The sequence below is a fragment of the Aquarana catesbeiana genome, linkage group LG07 (assembly GCF_042186555.1).
Source record: "Aquarana catesbeiana isolate 2022-GZ linkage group LG07, ASM4218655v1, whole genome shotgun sequence".
NCBI classification, from domain to species: domain Eukaryota; kingdom Metazoa; phylum Chordata; class Amphibia; order Anura; family Ranidae; genus Aquarana; species Aquarana catesbeiana.
Window position 1 is genome coordinate 71,574,382 of NC_133330.1, and position 24,975 is coordinate 71,599,356.

The 24,975-nt window shown below is 45.4% G+C and overlaps 1 protein-coding gene across 1 annotated transcript in view; it reads right to left on the reverse strand.

Annotated features, from left to right (window-relative positions):
• The window catches only part of NINJ1 (ninjurin 1), a 128,181-nt gene that overhangs the window by 17,094 nt on the left and 86,112 nt on the right, over positions 1–24,975 (reverse strand). Inside the window, exon 2 of the mRNA XM_073592323.1 lies at positions 7,619–7,844. Coding sequence (XP_073448424.1) covers positions 7,619–7,844 — 226 coding nt within the window. The remainder of the gene's footprint in view (positions 1–7,618; positions 7,845–24,975) is intronic.

Genomic DNA, 24,975 nt, shown 5'->3' on the forward strand with positions numbered 1-24,975 from the left:
CAAGACATTCTGGATAAAAATCTGCTGCCATCTACCAGGATGATGAAGATGAAACGAGGGTGGACATCTCAGCAAGACAATGATCCCAAACACAAAGCCAAGGAAACTCTCAATTGATTTCAAAGAAAGAAAATAAAGGCCCAGAATGGCCCAGCCAATCACCTGACTTGAATCCAATAGAAAATCTATGGAAAGAACTAAAGATCAGCGTTCATAGAAGAGGCCCACGGAACCCTCAAGATCTGAAGACTGTGTGGAAGAATGGGCCAAAATCACACCTGACCTGAGCAATGTACGTGACTAGTTTCTCCATACAGGAGGCATATTGAAGCGGTCATTATCAACAAAGAATTTTTTACGAAGTATTAAATACATTTTAGTTAGCATGTTCAATACTTTTTCTGTGTCATTCCATTTTATTACACATAACCTAAGTTCTGAACTTATTTGTTTTGGTTTCTTTGTATGTATGGATTGCATGGGTTGTTACAGACATGTGGTGAAAATTTCCTGTCAATAGCACATTTATGCCGCGTACACACGACCGGTTTTTCCGTCAGAACAAACTCTGACGGTTTTTCTGACAGAGTTCCTGACGGAGTTCCGCTGAAACGGACTTGCGTACACACGATCACGCCAAAGTCCGATCATTTAGAATGTGGTGACGTACAACACGTACGACGGGACTAGAAAAAGGAAGTTAAACAGGTAGTAGCCAATAGCTGCCCTTGCGTAGTTTTTGCCCAGTTGGAAAAGCATACAGGCGAACGATTTTCCCGATAGGAATTGATTCCGTCGGAAAGATTTAAAACATTTCTATTTCGGGGGCCGTCAGAATTTTCGAAAGAAAGAGTCCGATGAAGCCCACACACGATCGGAATATCCGATGCAATGATTCCGTCGGACCTTTTCTGCCGGAAAGTCCGGTCGTGTATACGCGGCATCAGAAATATATTTACCTAGAAAAATGGTGACGTATACTTATTTTACCCGCTGTATACAGGGGATGGTGAAAGTCATTGCCAGAGACACTGAGGTCTTGCTCTGTATGAGCAAGGTGGCCAAGTTCCTTTAAGCTTTCCTTTCTAACTTGATCTGGAAAATCTAAATCTGTATCAGCTGCCAACATTACTACATTTTTCTGCCAGTTCTGACTGAGGCGGACTGAGAGTTATTCAGGGTTATGCTTGCTTCTAGTAAAATACAGACAGACAAAGAATTAAAATAACATCACTCTGCTGGGCGGTATACGTGTCTCCTCTGAGCCATTCATGTGTGGCAGTCAAGATTTACAAACCTTGTACACAGTGTCACAGCTAGAAACAGCTGCCCTCTAAGCTCCAGGCCTCTCCTTCCACTTCATTAATAATAAATCTTCTCATATTACCACCAGGAACTTCTTTAAAGTACACTTCACACGCCACCTACACAAAAAATAGCAGCTTCCCAGTACATTTCTGAAGCTGGAATATAAATACTAGTAGAACTAAAGGCAAAACTTTTTTTTCATTTTGGAAAAGGTGGAGTAAGGGAGGGTTATAACCTCTGTAAAGTTAATGTTTTCCATCTGTGTCCAAGTGAGGGGATTTCTCTTCACTTCCTGTCCTATAGCCAAAATAGGAATTGCCCTGGGGGCTGGATAAAGTCATCACGTTCTACCTTACGTTTTAGGACAGAAGTAAGGTTCTGTGACCCCAAAGTGTATTTATACATGATACAGGATTAAGTTTAATGTGAGTGTAATCATTTTTAATAAAGCCAACTTTTTATGGTACTACTACACCATGGGGGTATTTATTCGATTTGAGCACTAGTGATATGGTAAATGGAGGAGACCTCTTAAAGTGGTATACATTTAACCACTTCCCGCCCCCCATATAGCAGAATGACGACTTGAAAGTGGTTGTATTATCCTGACTGGGCGTCATATGACATCCAACAAGGTAAGCCGCTAGCGCGCGCCCATTGGTGGTGTGGTGTGTCGTTCTGAGAAACCACATCTCCGATCCCGGTAAAAAGCCTATCACATGGTAACCAGGAAGTGCTGTTTATCTGCTTTTCCTCTACTCGTGCTGACAAGGCGCGAGTAGAGGAGAGCCGATCGGTGGCTCTCCTCAGAGGGGGGTCTGCGCTGATAATCAGTGCACTGATTATCAGTGCAGACCCATCAAGGCTGCCCACTAAAGCCACCAGGGATGCCCACTAGAGCCTACCAGGGATGCCAATCAGTGCCCATTAGGGATGCCAATCTGTGCCCATCAGTGATGCCTGTCAGTGCCTCTTATTCAGTGCTGCCTAACAGTGCCATCTATCAGTGCTGCCCATCAGTACCGCCTATAAGTGCCCACCAGCGCCACCTATCAGTGCCCATCAGTGCCACCTATGAGTGTTCATCAGTCCCGCCTATGAGTGCCCATCAGTGCCGCATATCGGTGCCACCTATCAGTGCCCACCAGTGCTGCATATAAGTGCCTCATCATCAGTGCCACCTCATCAGTGCCAACTCATCAGTGCCCATCAACAAGGCTGGACTGGGACAAAAATTTGGCCCTGGACTTCATCCAGACCAGCCCACTTTAATTTTGCAAACACGCACAAAAACTTTATATAAACTATACGCAACTGCACAAAAAAACAAAAACAAACACTAAAAACACTCCACTGTAAGTATAAACAGTTTTTTTTTTTTAAACTCTTTATTTAGAGAAAAAGATGCTTTCCAACATTACAGACACCTTTAGAATGACGTGTAAGTAGTATAAAAGGTATTGGGCACAGGACAGAACATATATCTGTCCTCCAAGTTTTACAACATTTATTTTTCTGAACACATAGACACATATGACCTATACTGGCGTATCAGTCCACAATTGAAGGTGAGGGCACATCTTTAGGCTCCATTCACAGTTGGCGTTTTGGGATCTTGTGCAGAATCGCTGTGATTCTGCCCGTGATCACAAATCGCACTGCAATCGCAAAACCCATGTTCGGGTGCCATTCGTTTTAAATGGCACCTACATGCGGTGCAGTTTTGCTGTGGTTATCATGCGATAAATCATGCGGAAATTACGACAAACCACAAGGCGCACAGCTTGCCGTCCAAAAGAAACTCCCGCTGCTCTTTGGGTAACAAGCATTTTGCGTTACAGTTTGCCGTTAATTATTGCACAATCATTACAGCAAAACCACCCCACATATTAGGTGTCATTAAAAATAAGTGCCACCCGAGCATGCGTTTTGCAATTGTAGTGCCATTTGACATCCCAAAATGACAAATGTGAATTGCGCCTAACACTGTGATGAACACGATCATATGAGTGCTGCACTGCACATGGAAGCATTTATTGTCCATTCTTTGGAGCCACAAAGATTTATGCAAATTTGCTTCTTAGGACTTTACTTGATATGATTACCATGTGTGATATGTTTAAGTAGTTATTATTTATTTATTTTTTCATCTAGTGATCACTGTATTTATATTCACAAATTTCTTGTCACAGCGAGCAATAAAACTTGACAAGTTCTAATCCCTTTCCATTCTATCCAAAACTAAAAAAAAAAAAAGGTTTTGTCTTTAGTTTTACTTTAATAATAAATAGTCTTTGCACCCAAGACTGGGGCATATGTATAATGACCAGGCAAATCCAGACACATTTGCCAGCTTGGATTTGCTGACAGTTGCTACATTTATAAAGTGGAAAAAATGGAGGTGCCAAATATGATGGGCTGGTAGAACAGTTCAATAGAACCCTGAAAACATATGCTAAGAAAATGGGTCCCCTGACCTATTGGATCCTGACTTGACAGCACAGTGCTCCACAGGGTTTTCCCCATTTGATTTTTTTTTTTTTACAATAGACATTCCTGGTAGCTCCTGGATATTTTTTATTTTATTTATTTATTTTAGGTACTTATATAGCGACATCAATTTACGCAGCGCTTTACATATACATTGTACATTCACATCAGTCCCTACCCTCAAGTAGCTTATAATCTAAGGTCCCTAACTCACATTCATACATACTAGGGACAATTTAGACAGGATCCAATTAACCTACCAGCATGTCTTTGGAGTGTGGGAGGAAACCGGACTACCTGGAGGAAACCCACGCAGTCACAGGGAGAACATGCAAACTCCAGGCAGGTAGTGTCGTGGTTGGGATTCGAACCAGCGACCCTTCTTACTGCTAGGTGAAAGTGCTATCCACTACACCACTGTGCCGCCCATATATAGCCTGGGTAACATGAGGGCAAGAGGCCACAATTCCCAAAAGTGTAATTGGATGTAGCACCCTGATGATTAGGCAGGGTTGCTAGTAAATTTACCTGCCAGGTACAGTTGCCTTGGCCAATTGATAGGAAATCAATTGATTCCACCCTAATTCTGGAATTGCTGCACTTCTCTCTTCTGTCACTAGATGGCCGGATATCTGGTGACATTAGATAAGACAAGGGCATTGCAAGGACAGATTAGGAATAGATGGGGTATCTCAGCCAATGTGGTATCTCAGCCAATCTTCTTGGGTCCCGTGGCCTGCTGGGAGAGCCTATTTATTTGGGTGAGGTCAGGTGATCGGGGTTCTGTGCCACCTGGACGGATGTCTGGGTGGACATGTGTTGTGTTGCCCCAGGCTGCTAGGCCAGAGCCTGAGGCCTATCCCAGGGACATCTGGCTGCTAGGCTGTCTGAGGGCCTATCCAGAAGCAAAAGAGCAATGTAGGGTTGGGATTGCGGCTTGCAGTCCAACCTTAAGTGACGGTTCTGCCGGCCGGAGAACCTGCCATGGTCGGAGGTAGAAGGGAAGCTGTCGCCACTAAGGGGCCATCCACTATATTACCAGGGACCACAGTGAGTAGGTGAAGCAAGTAACGGTGCAGTATTCTCACCAAGCAGGGATGGTGAAGAATTGGGAAACTTCAGCAGGTGTCAAGCTAGGGACCCAGCCAGCGAAGGTGACGCTTGCAGAGCAGCCTTGTGTGCCAAGCCAGGGACTGAGCAGGCCAGTGGGGTGACGCTTGAGGAGTATCTGTGAGTGCCAAGCTAGTGATCCAGCAGGGAAGTGGGGGTGACGCTTGAGGAAGATACTCAGTGAGAAGCTTAGAAGAGCTCAAGAGATCCAGTGGCAGTGGATCAGCAAGTCTAGTGGGGAGAGACTGGGAGATCAGTGGAGTGAAGATCTACAAAAAGTGATTGTAGAAGAAGTACAGAAGTTTGTTACAACTTCTGTTAGAAACTGTTATAAGACTGTTGCCATAGGAGACAGCAATCCTACATATGCAGACGTGGTGTTCTGCTGGGTGCGCTTCCCTGCATTGCTGTCTACCTATAGAAGTCTCGGAGTCTGCTAATTACCATTGCAACTACTAAAGGGTGTCCTGGACGTAAACCCTCTCTCCCACAGTTCTGTTCAAAAGAAAATAAATCTCTTGGCATTCAAGAAGTGTCTGGCGCCCATGAATCTACCTTGCATTACACCCACCATGTCTTGTAACCCACCATACACAGAAGGATGTCAGCTGTCCCTAACTCTGGAGGTTCTCATTAGACCAAAGGGGACCCGGGACCTTGCTACATAAACATATTGCTCAAATGCATGATAGGACAGCGGCAGTCATGCCTGTAGTTCGAGAATATATACAGTAAGCTCAGGAGGCCAGAATTTATAACTGGTCTGCTAAAATCAGAACCTATAACCTCTGAGAGAAAGCCTAACTTTACTACTTTTCAGGAGCTGAAGACTCTAAGGAATCAGTGTTAAGCACCCTCAACTTCAGTCAGATGCCTCTGATGTTGGCCTGGAAACAGTCACAGGAAATTAATGGGCATAAACATCCAGTAAACTAACCCCACCAGAGAGGAACTATTCAATAGTGGAAAGGAGTGTCTGGCTATAAAGTCGGCACTAGAATCAGTGAGGTATTACTTTTTAGACTGACAGTTCTGATTGATTACAAACCATTCTGCACTATGGTGGATGACTAGGAACAATGCAAGTGTCACAAAATGGTTTCTGGCTCTGCAAGACTTTAACGTTTATGTAGAACATAGGCCAGGAGCACAAGGAAATGCTGATGGACTGTCACCTGTCCACTGTATGTTGACAAAATGTGCTTCTTCCCACAAGTCTGAGTAGAAGGGGTGAGTATGTGTCCAACTTACTGGCAGACTTTTGGATGGTGTGGGTGTCACCTAAATTTCTCACGTGTTGTGAGGGACTCCATGTTTTATGTATCAATATGTAGAAAACTGATTTTTTTTTTCTCATAATCTTCATAACTTCTGTCCTGGGTCCTGGAGTCCAGAGACTTTGTAGAGGTGGGACAGCCTCCATTCCTAGACCAACATTTTACTTGGATGCCAGACCTCAACACTAGAACACTAGCGTCAGCTATCCACAGGTCTTTATATATGTGAGCTGACCAATGCTCAGTGCTCTCTTTCTCTTGCTGCTGTGGGAGAAGGCTGGCTGCTGACAGAACACTAAAAAAGTACAAGTGTTTGTTTTTTGGAACCTATTAGAAGAAACTGCGTTAGTTGGGAACTAGCCTGAGTTTAGTTAGTTTTATGCTATGGACTTGCTGTGCAAATCCCTCCTGCATTTAAACTGCTGCTTTACTGAATAAAAATGCAGGACAAACCTGCTTTGACTGTTCCTGGGTGTCCCCGTCCTGTGCATGGTTTTCCACTGGAAATAACAGTTAAGCCTGTCCCCTATATACAGGGGGAGATTTACTAAAACTGGAGAGTGCAAAATCTGGTGCAGCTGTGCATAGAAAACAATCAGCTTCCAGGTTTTATTGTCAAAGTTTCATTGAACAAGCAGAAGTTAGAAGTTGATTGGCTACCATACATAGCTGCCCCAGATTCTGAGTGCTGCAGTTTGTCTCCCCGATAATGTGTTTGTGTATATACACAGGGAGAACAAAGAAAACCAGGTAAAAACTTACTGCTGGGTTACATTCTGTTCTTCCTCTCCAATAGCAATTTACACCTGAATGTCAAACTTAGAGTAAACTGCAAATGTTTAAACACATGACAGCTCTGTCAGTAGAAAACCAACAAAACAGTTGGGGTTTTCCACCAACTCGGCAGACTATTTCTCAGCTGTCAAATAGACCTCTGACTTTAAACAATTAGGAATCAAAGTATGCACACACTTATATATATAGATTTTTTAGATGAGTAGCTCCCCAAAGCCCCATGCGCATCAATCTACAAAAGTTCAGTAGACTTGTAAAGACGGCTCAAACATAAAGGCACCCACTGGTTTGCTACTAGAACAAGTGATATCAACTAAACTGTGGAAGCAGAAGCAGCCAGTCTGCTGAAAAGGAAGTAACTCTGCCATAGTAACAAAGCAACAGTTGCTTCCTCCCTACTGTCTGCATATTTTGTTTTGTCTCTTGGCTGTGGGAAAGTTCCTAGGGCTCTGTAAACCTTCATAGAGCACCAGGGACATACATCAATACTTAACACCAACTACTGCATTTGCAGGCATGCTAGTCTTACACCTAGGGAGTCCTAAGAAGCATGGAACCATGAACAGAGGCGATCTTTGTCCTGCCCCATTTCCCCAGGGTAAAATAAACCAGATCACAAAGAAAAAAAAAATACAAACCAATGAATATGAGCAGGATTCCCACGATAATCTGGAAGATGAAGGATATGGAGATCAGGACAATGAGGGGTACATAGTACGCAAAAGAAGGTCCTTCTTCCATGACAGCTTTCAGTTGCGATGCATTGGCCATCAGAAGAGCAACATCCAGCATGCTTTCTGCAGCACTTTTCTTATTGGCATAATGGTTTATATTCAGGTTCTGTCTGCCTTGTTCAGGTATACCCTGCAACACAGAGATAGGAGGCTTGGCATGAGAGAGGCACATTTCATTCACATACAATACATGGGATTTCGTGGAACTGTGTATGTCTGTATTATTAAACCTCGTTGAGTATTGTAATTCAGTCCAAATACCCTTAAAACAAAAATATGTGTAGCGCTAAGAGTTCAATATAGGGACACTGAAGTCCAACCAATAATGAAAAACATCTAGAAAAGGGAAGAAAAGTCCTCAATATGTATATGACTCATAGACATAGTCCACATAGATGTGATGACTTCGTGAGAAAAGCAATTCAAATATGTGACATCCAAGGTGAAAACAGAAGAGGCACACCACCACCGAAAATGGGAAGGCTTACCAGATCTCGTGGACCCTAGAGGGCGCTGATTTTACAAAGACGTACATGTGAGTGTATTTCTTATTTTAATAAATTTGGATATTTGTTTTTACGGAATTAAGCTATGTGGCCTCTTTCCTCCTTATTTTATATTACCACCATCTACTCCTCAACTTTATCCTGAGGGACACACAAGTCCACGGTTTATTTTTGGACGTCCATCCCCATACTTTTGGAATATCCACTACCACCCACCACCCAAGCCTGATTTGACCCCTTTGGGCGTACGCCCTCTACGGTCCACGAGATCTGGTAAGCCTTCCCATTTTCGGTGGTAGTGTGCCTCTTCTGTTTTCACCTTGGATGTCACGTATTTGAATTGCATGCTTTCTGCAGCACTTTTCTTATTGGCATAATGGTTTATATTCAGGTTCTGTCTGCCTTGTTCAGGTATACCCTGCAACACAGAGATAGGAGGCTTGGCATGAGAGAGGCACATTTCATTCACATACAATACATGGGATTTCGTGGAACTGTGTATGTCTGTATTATCACATGTACGTCTTTGTAAAATCAGCGCCCTCTAGGGTCCACGAGATCTGGTAAGCCTTCCCATTTTCGGTGGTGGTGTGCCTCTTCTGTTTTCACCTTGGATGTCACATATTTGAATTGCTTTTCTCACGAAGTCATCACATCTATGTGGACTATGTCTATGAGTCATATACATATTGAGGACTTTTCTTCCCTTTTGTAGATGTTTTTCATTATTGGTTGGACTTCAGTGTCCCTATATTGAACTCTTAGCGCTAAACATATTTTTGTTTTATTGTTATTTGCCTATATCCTATTGGCCGTGTTAGCTGCTGACTTCATTTCTTTGGGCAGCGCAGAATTATTGATATTCTTTTCAGTCCAAATACCCTCTAGGTTTCCTAACACAACAATGATTTATTACAAATGAAAAGAAGGCTAGATTCAAAATGCATGTTAAAAAGGGATGAAAAACGTAATTTACATTTAAACAAAAATCTTGCTGTAAGATTATATGTGCATTTAACATATTTTAGGCCCGTTATTTACTTGTAAAAGCCTTGCTTGTGCAGACATCCAAAGACCTGAGACTGTTGCTGGGTGCCACCATCACTCAAGTGACCCTCTATATCAGGGATTTGCAATTAGCGGACCTCCAGCTGTTGCAAAACTACAAGTCCCATCATGCCTCTGCCTCTGGGTTTCATGCTTGTGTCTGTCAGAATCTTGCTATGCCTCATGGGACTTGTAGTTCTGCAAGAGCTGGAGGTCCGCTCATTGCATATTCCTGCTCTATAGTATTCCCTTTCACTCCTCCCCTAGTGGCTACATACAAGGTTATGTAAAGAGGTGTAGGGAGGGTCAAAAGAGCTGGGCCAGCACACACCGTTATTAGATGCTTACAAGAATAAGAAGAGGAAAAAGAGGAAAAGGCCTCTGACGTGCAAGGGGGAGGGGTCTGTGCTAGGGATTTGACTCTTGGAGATTTTGTTCTATGTTTTTTTATAGAATGAAAATAATGTATTATTAATAAAGAGTAAGTTCACCTTTTGAAACATGTTACACGTTACACCCATATTTAGGGTGTAACATCTAACATGCTCATGGTCCACCTGCATCCCCCCACCCCCATGACAGCAGGCGAGGGATCCTATCCCCTCCCCCGCTGTCACTTTTCAAAACCAGCATGGCTCCACCCACACAGCCACGTCATTCATTGACACAGATCTGTGAGTGAATGAACACAGCAGCAAACAGCTTGTAGTTTTCATTGAACTGTGAGGGAGCAAATGAGCACCCTCATAGTTTATCGGCACTCCCTATAGCTTTGTAACTACATACCAATTTCTCCAGCGCTAAGAGCTGTCAGTCCAATGTATATATAAATATATAGGACCCGGATAAATGAGATAATAACCCAGTGCAGCTGCCAGCTGCCTAACCACTGAAAAATGGAAGACTAGCAATAAAACACAATAAAAGCAGCGCTCCATGGGTAAAATCATTAGTCAAATGAAGTACGTCTAAACGGGTAGATAGATGAAAATTAGTTTATTGCACTGAAAAGATAAACAATCTGCAAAGTTCTCTATAGGATTGTGGGATATAAAAAAATAAATGCAGGAGTCATACAGCATAAAGCATCAAAACAAAGATAAATTTAACCTCTTCCGGACCAGCCGCTGCAGTTATACTCTGGAAGGTGGGCTCCCCTGCGCGAAACCACCTAGCTAAACGTTGGCTTGCAGGGTCCGGATAGCAGGCACGTGTGCGCCGCTGGAGGCATGTGCGCACGCACCTGCTGCACAGCGGGGGTGCCGATTCTCGTGGCCGACGGTCGCGATGACCGCCGGCCACGAGCGATCGTGAGCAGGAGACACAGAACAGGGACGAGTGTGTGTAAACACACACTTCCCTGTTCTGTTAGGAGTGACAGATCGTATGTTCCTATTAGCTAGAAACCACGATCGGTCACTTCCTCCAATCAGTCCCCTCCCCCTTCAGTTAGAATCACCTCCCAGGGAACACAGTTAACCCCTCGAGCGCCCCCTAGTGTTAACCCCTTCACTGCCAGTGACATTTTTACAGTAATCAATGCATTTGTAATCGCACTGATCGCTGTATTAACGTCAATGGTTCCAAAAATGTGTCAAAATTGTCCGATGTGTCCGCCATAATGTCACAGTCACGATAAAAATCACAAGTCGCTGCCATTACTAGTAAAAAAAAATAACAATAAAAATGCTATAAATCTATCCCCTATTTTGTAGACGCTATAAATTTTGCGCAAACCAATCAATATATGCTTATTGTGTTTTTTTTACCAAAAATATGTAGAAGAATATATATTGGCCTAAACTGAGAAAAAATTTGCTTTTTTTAAAAAAAAAAAAAGGGGGATATTTATTATAGCAAAAAGTACAAAATATTGTGTTTTTTTTCAAAATTGTCGCTCTTTTTTTGTTTATAGCGAAAAAATAAAAACCACAGAGGCAATCAAATACCACCAAAAGAAAGGTCTATTTGTGGGAAAAAAAGGTAGTCAATTTTGCTTGGGTACAACGTCGCCTGACCGCGCAATTGTCAGTTAAAGCGACGCAGTGCCGAATCGCAAAAAAAACGCTCTGGTCAGGAAGGGGGTAAATTCTTCCGGGGCTGGAGTGGTTAAAATGTTTTTAGAGGCCTGGAGGTAATGGCGATTGAGGCCATTCCAAAGGGGATGCTGACTGATAATGAAAGGTTCTCCCTCCTGTGTAAAAGGGAGACCTTTTGGATTTATTTACTGGGTTCCCTTTCGCCTGATGGCCTCAATGAGGAACTTGATATGGGAATATGTATGCATCTCAATATGTTATGGTTGTTCCTCAGGGCCTTTTTCCATGTGTGTATCACTTAATACTGGTCATTACTTTCTTTTCGTTTTCCACCACACATAGTGTTTTGCTTTTAGGTCAAAAAGTAAAATTTTGGTCTCATCTGACCAGAGCACCTTCTTCCACATGGCTTCTCGCAAACTGCAAATGGGACTTCTTATGGCTTTCTTTCAACAATGGTTTTCTTCTTGCCACTCTTCCATAAAGGCCAGATTTGTGGAGTGCACTAATTAATCCACAGGACAACTAATAGTTGTCCTGTGGACAAATTCTCCCACCTGAGCCTCCAGAGTTACCATGGGCCTCTTTGCTGGTTCTCTGATTAATGCTCTCCTTGACCGACCTCTCAGTTTAGGTGGACGGCCATGTCTTGGTAGGTTTGCAGATGTGCCCTGCTCTTTCTATTTTCAGATGATGGATTGAACAGTTCTCCATGAGTTGTTCAAAGCTTGGGATATGTTTTTATAACCTAACCCTGCTTTAAACTTTATCCCTGACCTGTGTAATGTGTTCCTTGGCCTTCATGATGCTGTTTGTTTACTAATGTTCTCTAACAAACCTCTGAGAGCTTTACAGAACAGCTGTATTTATACTGAGATTAAATTACACACAGGTTGACTCTATTTACTAATTAGGTGACTTCTGAAGGCAATTGGCTCCACTAGATTTTAGTTAGGGGTATCAGAGTAAAGGGGGCTGAATACAAACACACGCCACACTTTTCAGGTATTTGTAAAAAATTTTGAAAACCATTTATCAATTTCCTTCCAGTTCACAATTATGTGACACTTTGTGTTGGTCTATTACATAAAATCCCAATAACATACATTTACGTTTTTGGTCGTAACATGACAAAATGTGGAGAATTTCAAGGGGTTTGAATACTTTTTCAGGGCACTGTATATATTATAGAACACACAAATGTGCATGAGAACACATCTGATTCCCAGGTGGCCAGGAGCAGAGTCAGGAAATATGGCAAGGAGATCTGTGTTGGATACCCAAGACACATAAGATGTTAAAAGCTGACTCAGTCCACCAGGCTCTACTTTTGGGTAATTCAGGCCATTGAATACTGTATATCCAAGGTAAAAATAAAGATTTGGCTAATTAAAATGATCTCAATAACTCTCAGGGTAAAAGGACAAAAGCTGTATATAAGAGAAAAGGAAAACCATGGTACGTGAATACTTTTTGTACCCCGAGATGAGTTCATGGATTTATAATACGCAACTAAAATATATCAAGCCAATTTTAATACATTAGGGGTCTAGTTCACCCAAGATTCACACATTTATCTAATTGGATTTAACCACTTGAGATCTGCGCTATAGCCGAATGACGCCCAGACCTGCTTTGCCGGGACGACGTCTACTGACGTCGCCCTGTGTTCGAGCGCCCCTGCGCGCCCCCTGCAGGGCGCGCATGGCGTGCTCTGTGATCAGCGAGTCTATGAGACTCGCTGGATCACAGATCGGAGTAAGGGGTCGTTCCCGACCCCTTACCACGTGATCAGCTGTCAGCCAATGACGCTGATCATGTGATGTCAACAGAGCCGGTAATCGGCTATTTTTTCTCCTCGCGCTGACAGCGTGAGGAGAAAAAAAAAAAGCTGATCACCGGCGGCCGTGAGAGGGACATCAGTCCCGATCACGGAGAGCTGCCGCCAGATCACCAGTGCCCACATGTGCCCCCTGCCAGTGCCACCTAGCAATAGGCAACAGTGCTGCCTACCAGTGCCCACAGTGCCACCTATCAGTGCCCACAATCAGTGCCAGAACAACAGTGCTGCACATCTGTGCCATCTATCAGTGCTCATCAGTGTCACCTACCAGTGCCCATCAGTGCCGCCCATCAGTGCCCAGTGCCACCTATCAGTGGTACCTATCAGTGCCCATCAGTGCCACCCATCCGTACCACCCATCAGTGCCACCCATCCGTGCCACCCATCAGGGCCCATCAATCGCCAACTTATCAGTGGCCATCAGTGCCCATCAGTCCCAACTTATCTGTGCCTATCAGTGCCGCCTTAACTGTGCCTATCAGTGCCTATCAGTGCAGCCTATCAGTGCCCACCAGTGCCGCCTTATCAGCGCATATCAATGAAGGAGAAAAATTACCTATTTGCAAAATTTTATAACAAACTATTAAACATGTTTTTTTTTTCAAAATTTTCCATCTTTTTTGTTTGTGTAGCAAAAAAATAAAAATCCCAGCTGTGATTAAATACCACCAAAAGAAAGCTTTATTTGTGGGAAAAAAATCATAAAAATGTCATTTGGGTACAGTGTTGTATGACCGCGCAATTGTCGTTCAAAGTGTGACAGTGCTGAAAGCTGAAAATTGGTCTGGGCAGGAGGGGGGTTTAAGAGCCCAGTAAGCAAGTGGTTAATCAGGAAATTGTGTGAATCCTGGGTGAAAACATACTGTATCTACAATATTGATTTCTTCTGCACAAGTGCATTTTGCTTCGTTCTCCATAAAGAGTTTAACAAATTGCCAAGAGGACTTTAGCAGTTTTCTATTAAATGGCAGTACTTCTGACCTACTGTATTTCAAATATGAAATTTGAGAATTTTTAAGAGAGCTACAGCTCTGTGGCTGCCTGCCAAATGGTTTAACGTGGTCATATAACACAGACACAAATAATACAGGCATACCCCACTTTTAGGTACACAATGGGGTTTATTTACTAAGGCTGGAAAGTGCAAAATCAGGCTCACTTCTGCATAGAAACCAATGAGCTTCTAAACCCAGCTTGTTCAATTAAGCTTTGGTAATAAAACCTGGAAACTCATTGGTTTCTATGCAGAAGTGAGCCTGATTTTGCACTTTCCAGCCTTAGTAAATAAACCCCAATGTGTACTTAAAAGTGGGGTATGCCTGTAGTACAAAGACAGTATACAGCAGCCATTGCTGGAACGAGCTTGCAAATCCTATTTGCCTGACCACACTTTGTACTTGTCCAGTAAAGCTTAAAATAGTGGATTAGGTCACTACGGGATGGACTTCATAGACGCTTGCTACAGCACTTCTCTTATTTGGCCTCCTTTTATTTGTTAAAAACAAAATTCAAATTGTTTTGTTATAGAAAAAGAAAAAAATACATATAATATATTAACCTCCCTGGCGGTATGATTATTTCAGATTTTAGGTGCTGAAAGCGGTACAATTATTTTGCACAGAAATATGGCGTTTCATATTGTAGGCCTGTAATTCTTAGGAATAGTTCACTTAAATCTGTCCAAACAAGAGTCTAGTAGACATCCCGGGTATGATAAAGTTTGAAAAATGAAATAAAAAATTATAATATAATAAATAACTATAAATAATTAAAACACATAATAATATAATAATAATAAAAATTATATAATAATGTAATCAAATCAAAAACACTGAAATTTGCACAGTTGCAGAATTTTAGCTTTTATTACTTTTAGTGTTTGATGACGGATCTCCCCACAAATCACTATCGCTCAATTCTGCAAGTGATTATAATTTATTATCGCTTTTTTCTAGCTGGTCTAAAACCACTTTTGATGTAAAGGGACAGTTTTGGTTGCTATGGACAATCTCCAGTTTCCTGGCAGAAAGAACAGTTTTATATATATAAAACTGCATGCAGGACACTGGGCAGACCACTAGGGACAAAGGGGATGTGTAGTTATTTGATACAGTACTGTAATCTGTAAGATTACAGTATGCTGTATCTATACTATGTGTTTCACTTTTGAATTTACCGCCGAACTCCGTCCCCGTGCGTCGCAACGCTCGCAGGGAACGGAGCTCGGCACTGTGAATCGAGTGAGACACAGCGGCTCGCCGATCACAGCGGGGAGACATCGCAGGAACCAGGGGACAAGGTAAGTAATCTCTTCCTGGATCCTGCGATGCAAGCCCGAGTCTGGCTCGGGGATACCGCTTTTGGTATGTAAAATCCACCCCGAGCCAGACTCGGGAATACCGCCAGGGGGGTTAATAAAAAAAAAAAAAAAAGTTGTTTTGATAGATTTGTTCGATAAGTGTAAAAGATACTTGTTGATCCTGCAAGAAATCCTGAATATCTGTGTTCTCTGCCTCTGCATCATTTTTATTGGTCACATTGTTCCCAGCTATCAATATGGATTACAAAATCCTCCCCCATATTGTGGAAAAGAACAAGCGTTGGACAGTGACAACACTGCTCCTCCATAGATACAGTAGTGGAAGTAAACGTTATCTTCCCTGGACAGGAAATGGGTCACTATTTTCTTTGCTAAAGAATTCTGTTGCTGTGAGTGCTGTATCACAGTGTAGTAGCATCAGCTACATAAAATATGCAGTGCTGTGTTCTGGCAGCATCTCAGGAGACTTGTGCTGGAACAAAATCAAGTCATGCTGAGTGCTTCTCAGCCTTTCAGAGGAAGCCACCTATTTTATCAGTGGTTTCCTCTGATTGGCTCAAGGACTGACATTACAGTCTCCACCTCCGCCAATTAAAGGAAGCCTTGATTCGATGATAAAAATGATTGGCTGAGAAGTACCAGCTTGGCCGAAACAAACTATTTAAAGTGACAGAAAACCTGAAGTCTAAGCAAACACGTAGAATATGAGAGCTGTTTTACCTGCCAAATGATTTGTAATTCTGTCCAGCCAGTCCAAAGATTTACACAGCCCTGCCAAACAGTACAGTCAGCCTGGTGATCTCATTATTATCTGCTGCCCTTAACCAGTAGAGCTAGGTCACCTCCTTGCCTCCTGCCTGCTAACTGGACTGTGATGAGCCATCTCTCTGCCTACTCTGCTCTCTCCTCCTGTCAGTGTGTTCCTTGTTATCACATGTGCACCACAGCACACCTAATTGGTTCCTAGCAGTGCCCCTTCCTCTCACAATCTGAGTACTCCTGTACAAGGAATTACAAGAAACTTCTTTAAAGCGGTAGTAAACTGCCATGCTTTATTTTTTTGTAAACCTGCAAGGTAAATTTATAATGGGCTAGTATGCATCGCATACTAGCCCATTATGTAAAACTTACCTTAAAACTAAGCCCTCCGGCGACACGCAGTCACCACTGACAGGGCTTCCTTCACCCAGTCTTCCTTCCGGGTTTGCGGTCTTTGGCTGTCTGATTGGCCATGCCACTTTGACGTCACTCCTGTGCATGAGTGCGGGAGCCGCTATTCACAACACAGGATTCTGAAGGAACGTCACCGGCCCATTCACAAGTAAATATCTCCTAAATAGTGCAGTGCACGTTTAGGAGATATTTACTGTACCTATAGGTAAGCCTTATTATAGGCTTACCTATAGGTAAATACATACCTCCCAAATTTTTGAGATGGAAATGAGGGACACCTATCAGCAAAAGTATGCAGGCATAGGACACACCCCTTGTCACGCCCCCTTAAAGGAGAATTTAACCCACAAGTGCTTTTTTTACCACTACTATTCCTTTATATTGGCTTTTGGAATTTACAAATGCAGCAATTAGAAATCAGATGAAAGGTTTAGGGCTGGAAAACACTTTTTGATAGTTAAAAAGTGTATTTTTATATACAGCTATATGCAGGGGGTCCCCGGGTTACAAACAAGTTAGGGACTATAGATTTGTTCTTAAGTTGAATCTGTAAGTCGGAACAGGTACATTTTTTAAGTGTAGCTCCAGCCAAAAAAACTATTTTTAAGCTTTTTGGATAGCATAGGGAAGGGTTAACACCCCTGTAACATTTGTTTTGCTGTCTGTGGCTCTGTTCAGAAGATTTCACCTCACTTTCTGTCCCTATGACAATTGGATTTTGAAAATTTTGGGTTGTTGTGGAAACAAGGCTTGGTGATAAAGCATCAGTGGAGGTACCTTTTCCCCAAAATAGCTCTTAGAGGAGAGAATTTCCCTTCCTAGGGGTAGATTTCCTCTCACTTCCTGTTGTCCCCCTCCGTTTGTAAGTAGGAGTCGTTTATAAGTCGGATGTTTGTAACTAGGGGACCCCCTGTAGATCAGACCAAAATGAGGGACAAATGAGGAGGAATGAGGGACAGAGGAACATTGCTCCAAATCAGGGACAGTCCCTCGAAATCAGGGACAGTTGGGAGCTATGGGTAAGTATCAACTTCATATGTGTTTAAAGCTGAACTCCAAAAAAATATAAACAGACCCTTGCAGTTTGGCTCCTCTGCACTGCAAGGGTTAATGTTTTCTTTTTTTTGTCTAGAGGAGTTTTTGATTGTTATATTTACCTTATTTATTTCAGCTTCAGGACTGGTCCCCTGAAGATCCTCCCTTTGCATATCTGTCAGCCGCAGGCACTCTGACATCATCACATACAATACAGGACCAGCAGTGCAGCATTGTAAGTGAGGACGCTGAGGGCCCATCCACAACCTACAGTCTATCTTCAGGTAGACGAGAAGAGTGCCGGCTGCCAGGAGAGTGGGGAATAAGGTATTATTACCTTTTCTCTTCTCCCTAGACAAAATAAGCATGTAATCCTAGCAATGTAGAGGAAGCCACTCTGCAAAGGTCACTTTTTTTTCATTTTTTCTGGAGTGCAGCTTTAAACAACTGTTGACATCCTCTGGCCTTGTAGGTGACCTCTAAAGCAAGAATTTTGCCTAATGCAGAAGTCCCAGCTGTACAAGGAAAATATTAATTTTATCCAGACTTTCAACAAATCTATTTTACTTGGAAAACCTATAATATCTGTTAAAGAACATCATAGGCTGCACTTTGATGTAATGGTGGGACACGAGTGTGTATGAATGTTGTGTGTATGTCATGGATGTTTTGGTCTTGTTAGTTCTTTGGAAAATGTACCTTCTCGGTCTAGCTCATGATGACCCCTTACCCCCCGCCGCCACTGTTTTGGTTTTGGGGAGATCTGGTGGTATTGCTCCTTCTCAATAATTTCAGTTGGCCATGTCGGCCTACAAGACATAATACGTATATTACCCTTGTAGGGTGCTATATTGTCTGATCTTTTTGTGTTGATGGAAAAATAAAAATAAACACCTTTAAAACAAAAAAAAAAGAACATCATAGGCTTCTGATCTCGCTGGGTGATGATGTCTCCGCCCTCGTGTGTTTGGAAGCGGGATTCATGCACTCGGACCCTAGGACCCCCACAGTGACCCTATTAAAGACTCTATCGTCATACATTAAACGGATGCTAGGAATACGGGGCTTTCTAACTTATCTGAACTATAGAGAGATATTGAAACGTAGGGGGTTTAGAGATTGGGATAGGACACGAACACACTTTATATCACAGTTATATAATGGGCCAAACCTCAAATCCTTTATGGAGGTGCAAACAGAGTTTGATATCCCACGTAACCACTTTTTCAAATACCTACAGCTGCGACGTGCCCTACAGACACAATCAAGATGTGCTCAATTTAAAGTGGATGTAAACCCGAAAAAAAAAAAATTTAATTAAGGCTTGAACCTTATACAGTATAGGATTTCATGTCATCTGTGCCCAGTCTTGCCACAAAGAGTTAATCCAGCTCTGAGCAATCCTCTTATCTTTTTTCAGAGAGATAAAAAGGACAGACAGAGAAATAGGAGTCTGTTTCTCCCCCTTGCTGTGAGTGACAGGTGATTTACATATCTAATGCAGGAGCCTGAGAGAGTCATTCTGTGTACTTCACAATTCACATCCCCCTCCCCTCCCCTCTTTCTTCTCCAGCTCTCCCAGGATTGGCTGTCTTTCCTAGGCTTTGACTGGATGTTTCTCATCATGGGGTGTGATCCACAGATCAGTGTGAGAGGAGGAACTACATGGTGCAGTGAGCTCACAAGATGGCCAGCAGGGAGCTGCATCTAGTCAGAGCTGGGCAGAGGAGAAGCTCCAGTGATTAGATTACTGTTATGGCGCAGTGTGTGTGTCCCAAGGTCACCCCTCCAGACTGGAAAGCTCCCTCCAAGGCCCCAACAGCCTCAATACTCCATCTCCAACTCATCCACCCGACAACTTCTCCCATACTGGGCTGACCCTGGGTATTTGAAGAGGTCTGCCCCCTGCCAATTCCAAGTTGGGGATTGGTCAGGGCTCTTCAGAATACCCAGGGCAGCTCCACATCCCCTCTCCTCCTCTCCTTCCAGAACCTTCTAGAGAGCTCTGGAAAGAAGAGGGAGGTCGGGCCAGGCCGGCCTAAATTTACCTACACTAACAAGTCTCACTCTAGAACCTTCACTACTAGAGGGTGCTACAATTCGTGTAAAATATTGAGCGTTGACTTAAAGGGGTGTGGTTTAATACAATCTGAGATGATTTACATAGCGCAGAATGTGGTAATGTAAAGTAGGGAATGTACAGTGCAGAGTGGATGGCAGTAGGTAGCATATGCAGGAGAGGGGTGTGGAGTGTATGGAGGTGTTTAGTATGTGCAGGTGAGGAATGAGGACTGTACAGTGGTGGGTAGTATGTGCAGGATGGTGTCAGTAGGACAGTGGACAGTGTCAGTAGTTTATTTTTTTATTTTACAATTTAATTTTTTAGTATTTTTTTTTTCAAAATGCTTTTTTGGGACCAGTGGATGGTGTTAGTAGTGCAATGGACAGTGTCAATTTTTTTATTTCTATTATATTTTACAATTTTATTTTTTAATGATTTTTTACAATTTATTTTTGTACTTTTTTTTTACAATGATGGGGGGTGGGGTTTTATTTTTTAAATATATTTTTTCACAGTGCTTTTAGGAAAGGGGGTGGGGGCATGGGGCAGTGGACGGTGTCAGTAGGGCAGTGGTTGGTATCAGTGGATGGTGTCAGTGGGGCAGTGGTCGGTGTCAGTGGGGCAGTGGACGAGGTCAGTGGGGCAGTGGTCGGTGTCAGTAGGACAGTGGTCGGTGTCAGTATGGCAGTGGTCGGTGTCAGTACAGCAGTGGTCGGTGTCAGTAGAGTCGTGGTCAGTGTCAGTGGTTGGTGTCAGTAGGGCAGTGGTTGGTGCCAGTGGTCGGTGTCAGTAGGGCAGTGGTCGGTGTCAGTAGGGCAGTGGTCAGTGTCAGTAGGGCAGTGGTCAGTAGGGCAGTGGTTGGTGTCAGTGGTCGGTGTCAGTGGTTGGTGTCAGTAGGGCAGTGGTCGGTGCCAGTGGTCGGTGTCAGTAGGGCAGTGGTCGGTGTCAGTAGGGCAGTGGTCAGTGTCAGCGGTTGGTGTCAGTAGGGCAGTGGTCGGTGCCAGTAGGGCAGTGTCAATAGGGCAGCAGTTGGTGTTGGTAGGGCAGTGGTCGGTGTCAGTAGGGCAGTGGTCGGTGTTAGTAGGGCAGTGGTCGGTGTCAGTAGGGCAGTGGTCAGTGTCAGTGGTTGTTGTCAGTAGGGCAATGGTCGGTGTCAGTGGTTGGTGTCAGTAGGGCAGTGGTCGGTGTCAGTGGTTGGTGTCAGTAGGGCAGTGGTCGGTGTCAGTGGTTGGTGTCAGTAGGGCAGTTGGCGGTGTCAGTAGGGCAGTGGTCGGTGTCAGTGATTAATGTCAGTAGGGCAGCGGTCAGTGTCAGTAGAGTAGTGGTCGTTGTCAGTAGGGCAGTGGTCGGTATCAGTAGGGCAGTGGTCGGTGTCAGTGGTTGGTGTCAATGGGGCAGTGGATGGTGTCAGTGGGGCAGTGGACGGTGTCAGTGGTCGGTGTCAATAGGGCAGTGGTCGGTGTCAGTAGGGCAGTGGTCAGTGTCAGTGGATGGTGTCAGTAGGACAGTGGTCGGTGTCAGTGGTTGGTGTCAGTAGGGCAATGGTTGGTGTCAGTGGTTGGTGTCAGTAGGGCAGTAGTCAGTGTCAGTGGTTGGTGTCAGTAGGGCAGTGGACGGCGGTGGGTAGCATATGCAGGAGAGGGGTGTGGAGTGTATGGAGGTGTTTAGTATGTGCAGGTGAGGAATGAGGACTGTACAGTGGTGGGTAGTATGTGCAGGATGGTGTCAGTAGGACAGTGGACAGTGTCAGTAGGGCAGTGGTCAGTGTCAATAGGGCAGCAGTCGGTGTCGGTAGGGCAGTGGTCGGTGTCGGTAGGGCAGTGGTCGGTGTTAGTAGGGAAGTGGTTGGTGTTAGTAGGGTAGTGGTCGGTGTCAGTAGGGCAGTGGTCAGTGTCAGTGGTTGTTGTCAGTAGGGCAATGGTCGGTGTCAGTGGTTGGTGTCAGTAGGGCAGTGGTCGGTGTCAGTGGTTGGTGTCAGTAGGGCAGTGGTCGATGTCAGTGGTTGGTGTCAGTAGGGCAGTGGTCGGTGTCAGTGGTTAATGTCAGTAGGGCAGGGGTCGGTGTCAGTAGAGTAGTGGTCGGTGTCAGTAGGGCAGTGGTCGGTATCAGTAGGGCAGTGGTCGGTGTCAGTGGTTGGTGTCAATGGGGCAGTGGATGGTGTCAGTGGGGCAGTGGACGGTGTCAGTGTTTGGTGTAAGTAGGGCAGTGGTCGGTGTCAGTAGGGCAGTGGTCAGTGTCAGTGGATGGTGTCAGTAGGACAGTGGTCGGTGTCAGTGGTTGGTGTCAGTAGGGCAATGGTTGGTGTCAGTGGTTGGTGTCAGTAGGGCAGTGGTCGGTGTCAGTGGTTGGTGTCAGTAGGGCAGTGGTCAGTGTCAGTGGTTGGTGTCAGTAGGGCAGTGGTTGGTGTCAGTAGGGCAGTGGTCGGTGTCAGTGGTTGGTGTCAGTAGGGCAATGGTCGGTGTCAGTGGTTGGTGTCAGTAGGGCAGTGGTTGGTGTCAGTGGTCGGTGTCAGTAGGGCAGTGGTCAGTGTCATTAAGGCAGTGGTCGGTGTCGGTAGGGCAGTGGTCGGTGTCAGTAGGGCAGTGGTCGGTGTCAGTAGGGCAGTGGTTGGTGGGTGTAGGGCAGTGGTCGTTGTCAGTAGGGCAGTGGTAGGTGTCAGTGGTTGGTGTCAGTAGGGCAATGGTCGATGTCAGTGGTTGGTGTCAGTAGGGCAGTGGTCAGTGTCAGTAGTTGGTGTCAGTAGGGCAGTGGGCGGTGTCAGTGGTTGGTGTCAGTAGGGCAGTGGTAAGTGTCAGTGGTTAATGTCAGTAGGGCAGTGGTCGGTGTCAGTAGGGCAGTGGTCGGTGTCAGTGGTTGGTGTCAGTAGGGCAGTGGTTGGTGTCAGTAGGGCAGTGGTCGGTGTCAGTAGTCGGTGTCAGTGGTCGGTGTCAGTGGTCGGTGTCAGTAGGGCAGTGGTCGGTGTCAGTAGGGCAATGTGGTCGGTGTCAGTGGTTGGTGTCAGTAGGGCAGTGGTTGGTGTCAGTAGGGCAGTGGTAGGTGTCAGTGGTTGGTGTCAGTAGGGCAATGGTCGGTGTCAGTGGATGGTGTCAGTAGGGCAGTGGTCGGTGTCAGTAGTCGGTGTCAGTAGGGCAGTGGTTGGTGTCAGTAGGGCAGTGGTCGGTGTCAGTGGTCGGTGTCAGTAGGGCAGTGGTCAGTGTCAGTAGGGCAGTGGTCGGTGTTGGTAGGGCAGTGGTCGGTGTCAGTAGGGCAGTGGTCAGTGTCAGTAGGGCAGTGGTCGGTGTCAGTAGGGCAGTGGTTGTTGGGTGTAGGGCAGTGGTCGTTGTCAGTAGGGCAGTGGTAGGTGTCAGTGGTTGGTGTCAGTAGGGCAATGGTCAGTGTCAGTGGTTGGTGTCAGTAGAGCAGTGGTCGGTGTCAGTAGTTGGTGTCAGTAGGGCAGTGGGTGGTGTCAGTGGTTGGTGTCAGTAGGGCAGTGGTCGGTGTCAGTGGTTAATGTCAGTAGGGCAGTGGTTGGTGTCAGTAGGGCAGTGGTCGATGTTAGTGGTCGGTGTCACTAGGGCAGTGGTCGGTGTTAGTAGGGCAGTGGTCGGTGTCAGTAGGGCAGTGGTCGGTGTCAGTAGGGCAGTGGTCAGTGTCAGTGGTTAGTGTCAGTAGGGCAGTGGTCGGTGTCAATGGTCAGTGTCAGTAGGGCAGTGGTATGTGTCAGTGGTGGGTGTCAGTAGGGCAGTGGTCGGTGTCAGTGGTTGGTGTCAGTAGGGCAGTGGTCGTGTCAGTGGTTGGTGTCAGTAGGGCAGTGGTCTGTGTCAGTGGTTGGTGTCAGTAGGGCAGTGGACGGTGTTAGGTGTTTTTCTCTAATTTGTATGTATTTTCTTTTTACAAGTTAATTTGTTCTTATTTTTTCTTTTTTTCGCAGTCCTTTTTGGGGGAGGGGGTGGGGGGGCTTGGGGCTCTGGACCGTGTTGGTATGGGGGGGAGATGGTTGTGGTGTCAGTCGTTTTTTACTTTTGTGTCAGTGGTCGGTGTCAGTAGGGCACTGGTCGGTGTCAGTGCTTGGTGTCAATGGGGCAGTGGATTATGTCAGTGGGGCAGTGGACGGTGTCAGTGAGGCAGTGGTTGGTGGGTGTAGGGCAGTGGTCGTTGTCAGTAGGGCAGTGGTAGGTGTCAGTGGTTGGTGTCAGTAGGGCAATAGTCGGTGTCAGTAGTTGGTGTCAGTAGGGCAGTGGGTGGTGTCAGTGGTTGGTGTCAGTAGGGCAGTGGTCGGTGTCAGTGGTTAATATCAGTAGGGCAGTGGTCGGTGTCAGTAGGGCAGTGGTCGGTGTCAGTGGTCGGTGTCAGTAGGGCAGTGGTCGGTGTCAGTAGGTCAGTGGTAGGTGTCAGTGGTTGGTGTCAGTAGGGCAATGGTCGGTGTCAGTAGTTGGTGTCAGTAGGGCAGTGGGTGGTGTCAGTAGGGCAGTGGTCGGTGTCAGTGGTCGGTGTTAGTAGGGCAGTGGTTGGTGTCAGTAGGGCAGTGGTCGGTGTCAGTGGTTGATGTCAGTAGGGCAATGGTCGGTGTCAGTGGATGGTGTCAGTAGGGCAGTGGTCGGTGTCAGTAGTCGGTGTCAGTAGGGCAGTGGTTGGTGTCAGTAGGGCAGTGGTCGATGTCAGTGGTTGGTGTCAGTAGGGCAGTGGGCAGTGTCAGTAGGGCAGTGGTCGGTGTCAGTGGTTAATGTCAGTAGGGCAGGGGTCGGTGTCAGTAGAGTAGTGGTCGGTGTCAGTAGGGCAGTGGTCGGTATCAGTAGGGCAGTGGTCGGTGTCAGTGGTTGGTGTCAATGGGGCAGTGGATGGTGTCAGTGGGGCAGTGGACGGTGTCAGTGGTCGGTGTCAGTAGGGCAGTGGTCAGTGTCAGTGGATGGTGTCAGTAGGACAGTGGTCGGTGTCAGTGGTTGGTGTCAGTAGGGCAATGGTTGGTGTCAGTGGTTGGTGTCAGTAGGGCAGTGGTTGGTGTCAGTGGTTGGTGTCAGTAGGGCAGTGGTCAGTGTCAGTGGTTGGTGTCAGTAGGGCAGTGGTTGGTGTCAGTAGGGCAATGGTCGGTGTCAGTGGTTGGTGTCAGTAGGGCAGTGGTTGGTGTCAGTAGGGCAGTGGTTGGTGTCAGTGGTCGGTGTCAGTAGGGCAGTGGTCAGTGTCATTAAGGCAGTGGTCGGTGTCGGTAGGGCAGTGGTCGGTTTCGGTAGGGCAGTGGTCGGTGTCAGTAGGGCAGTGG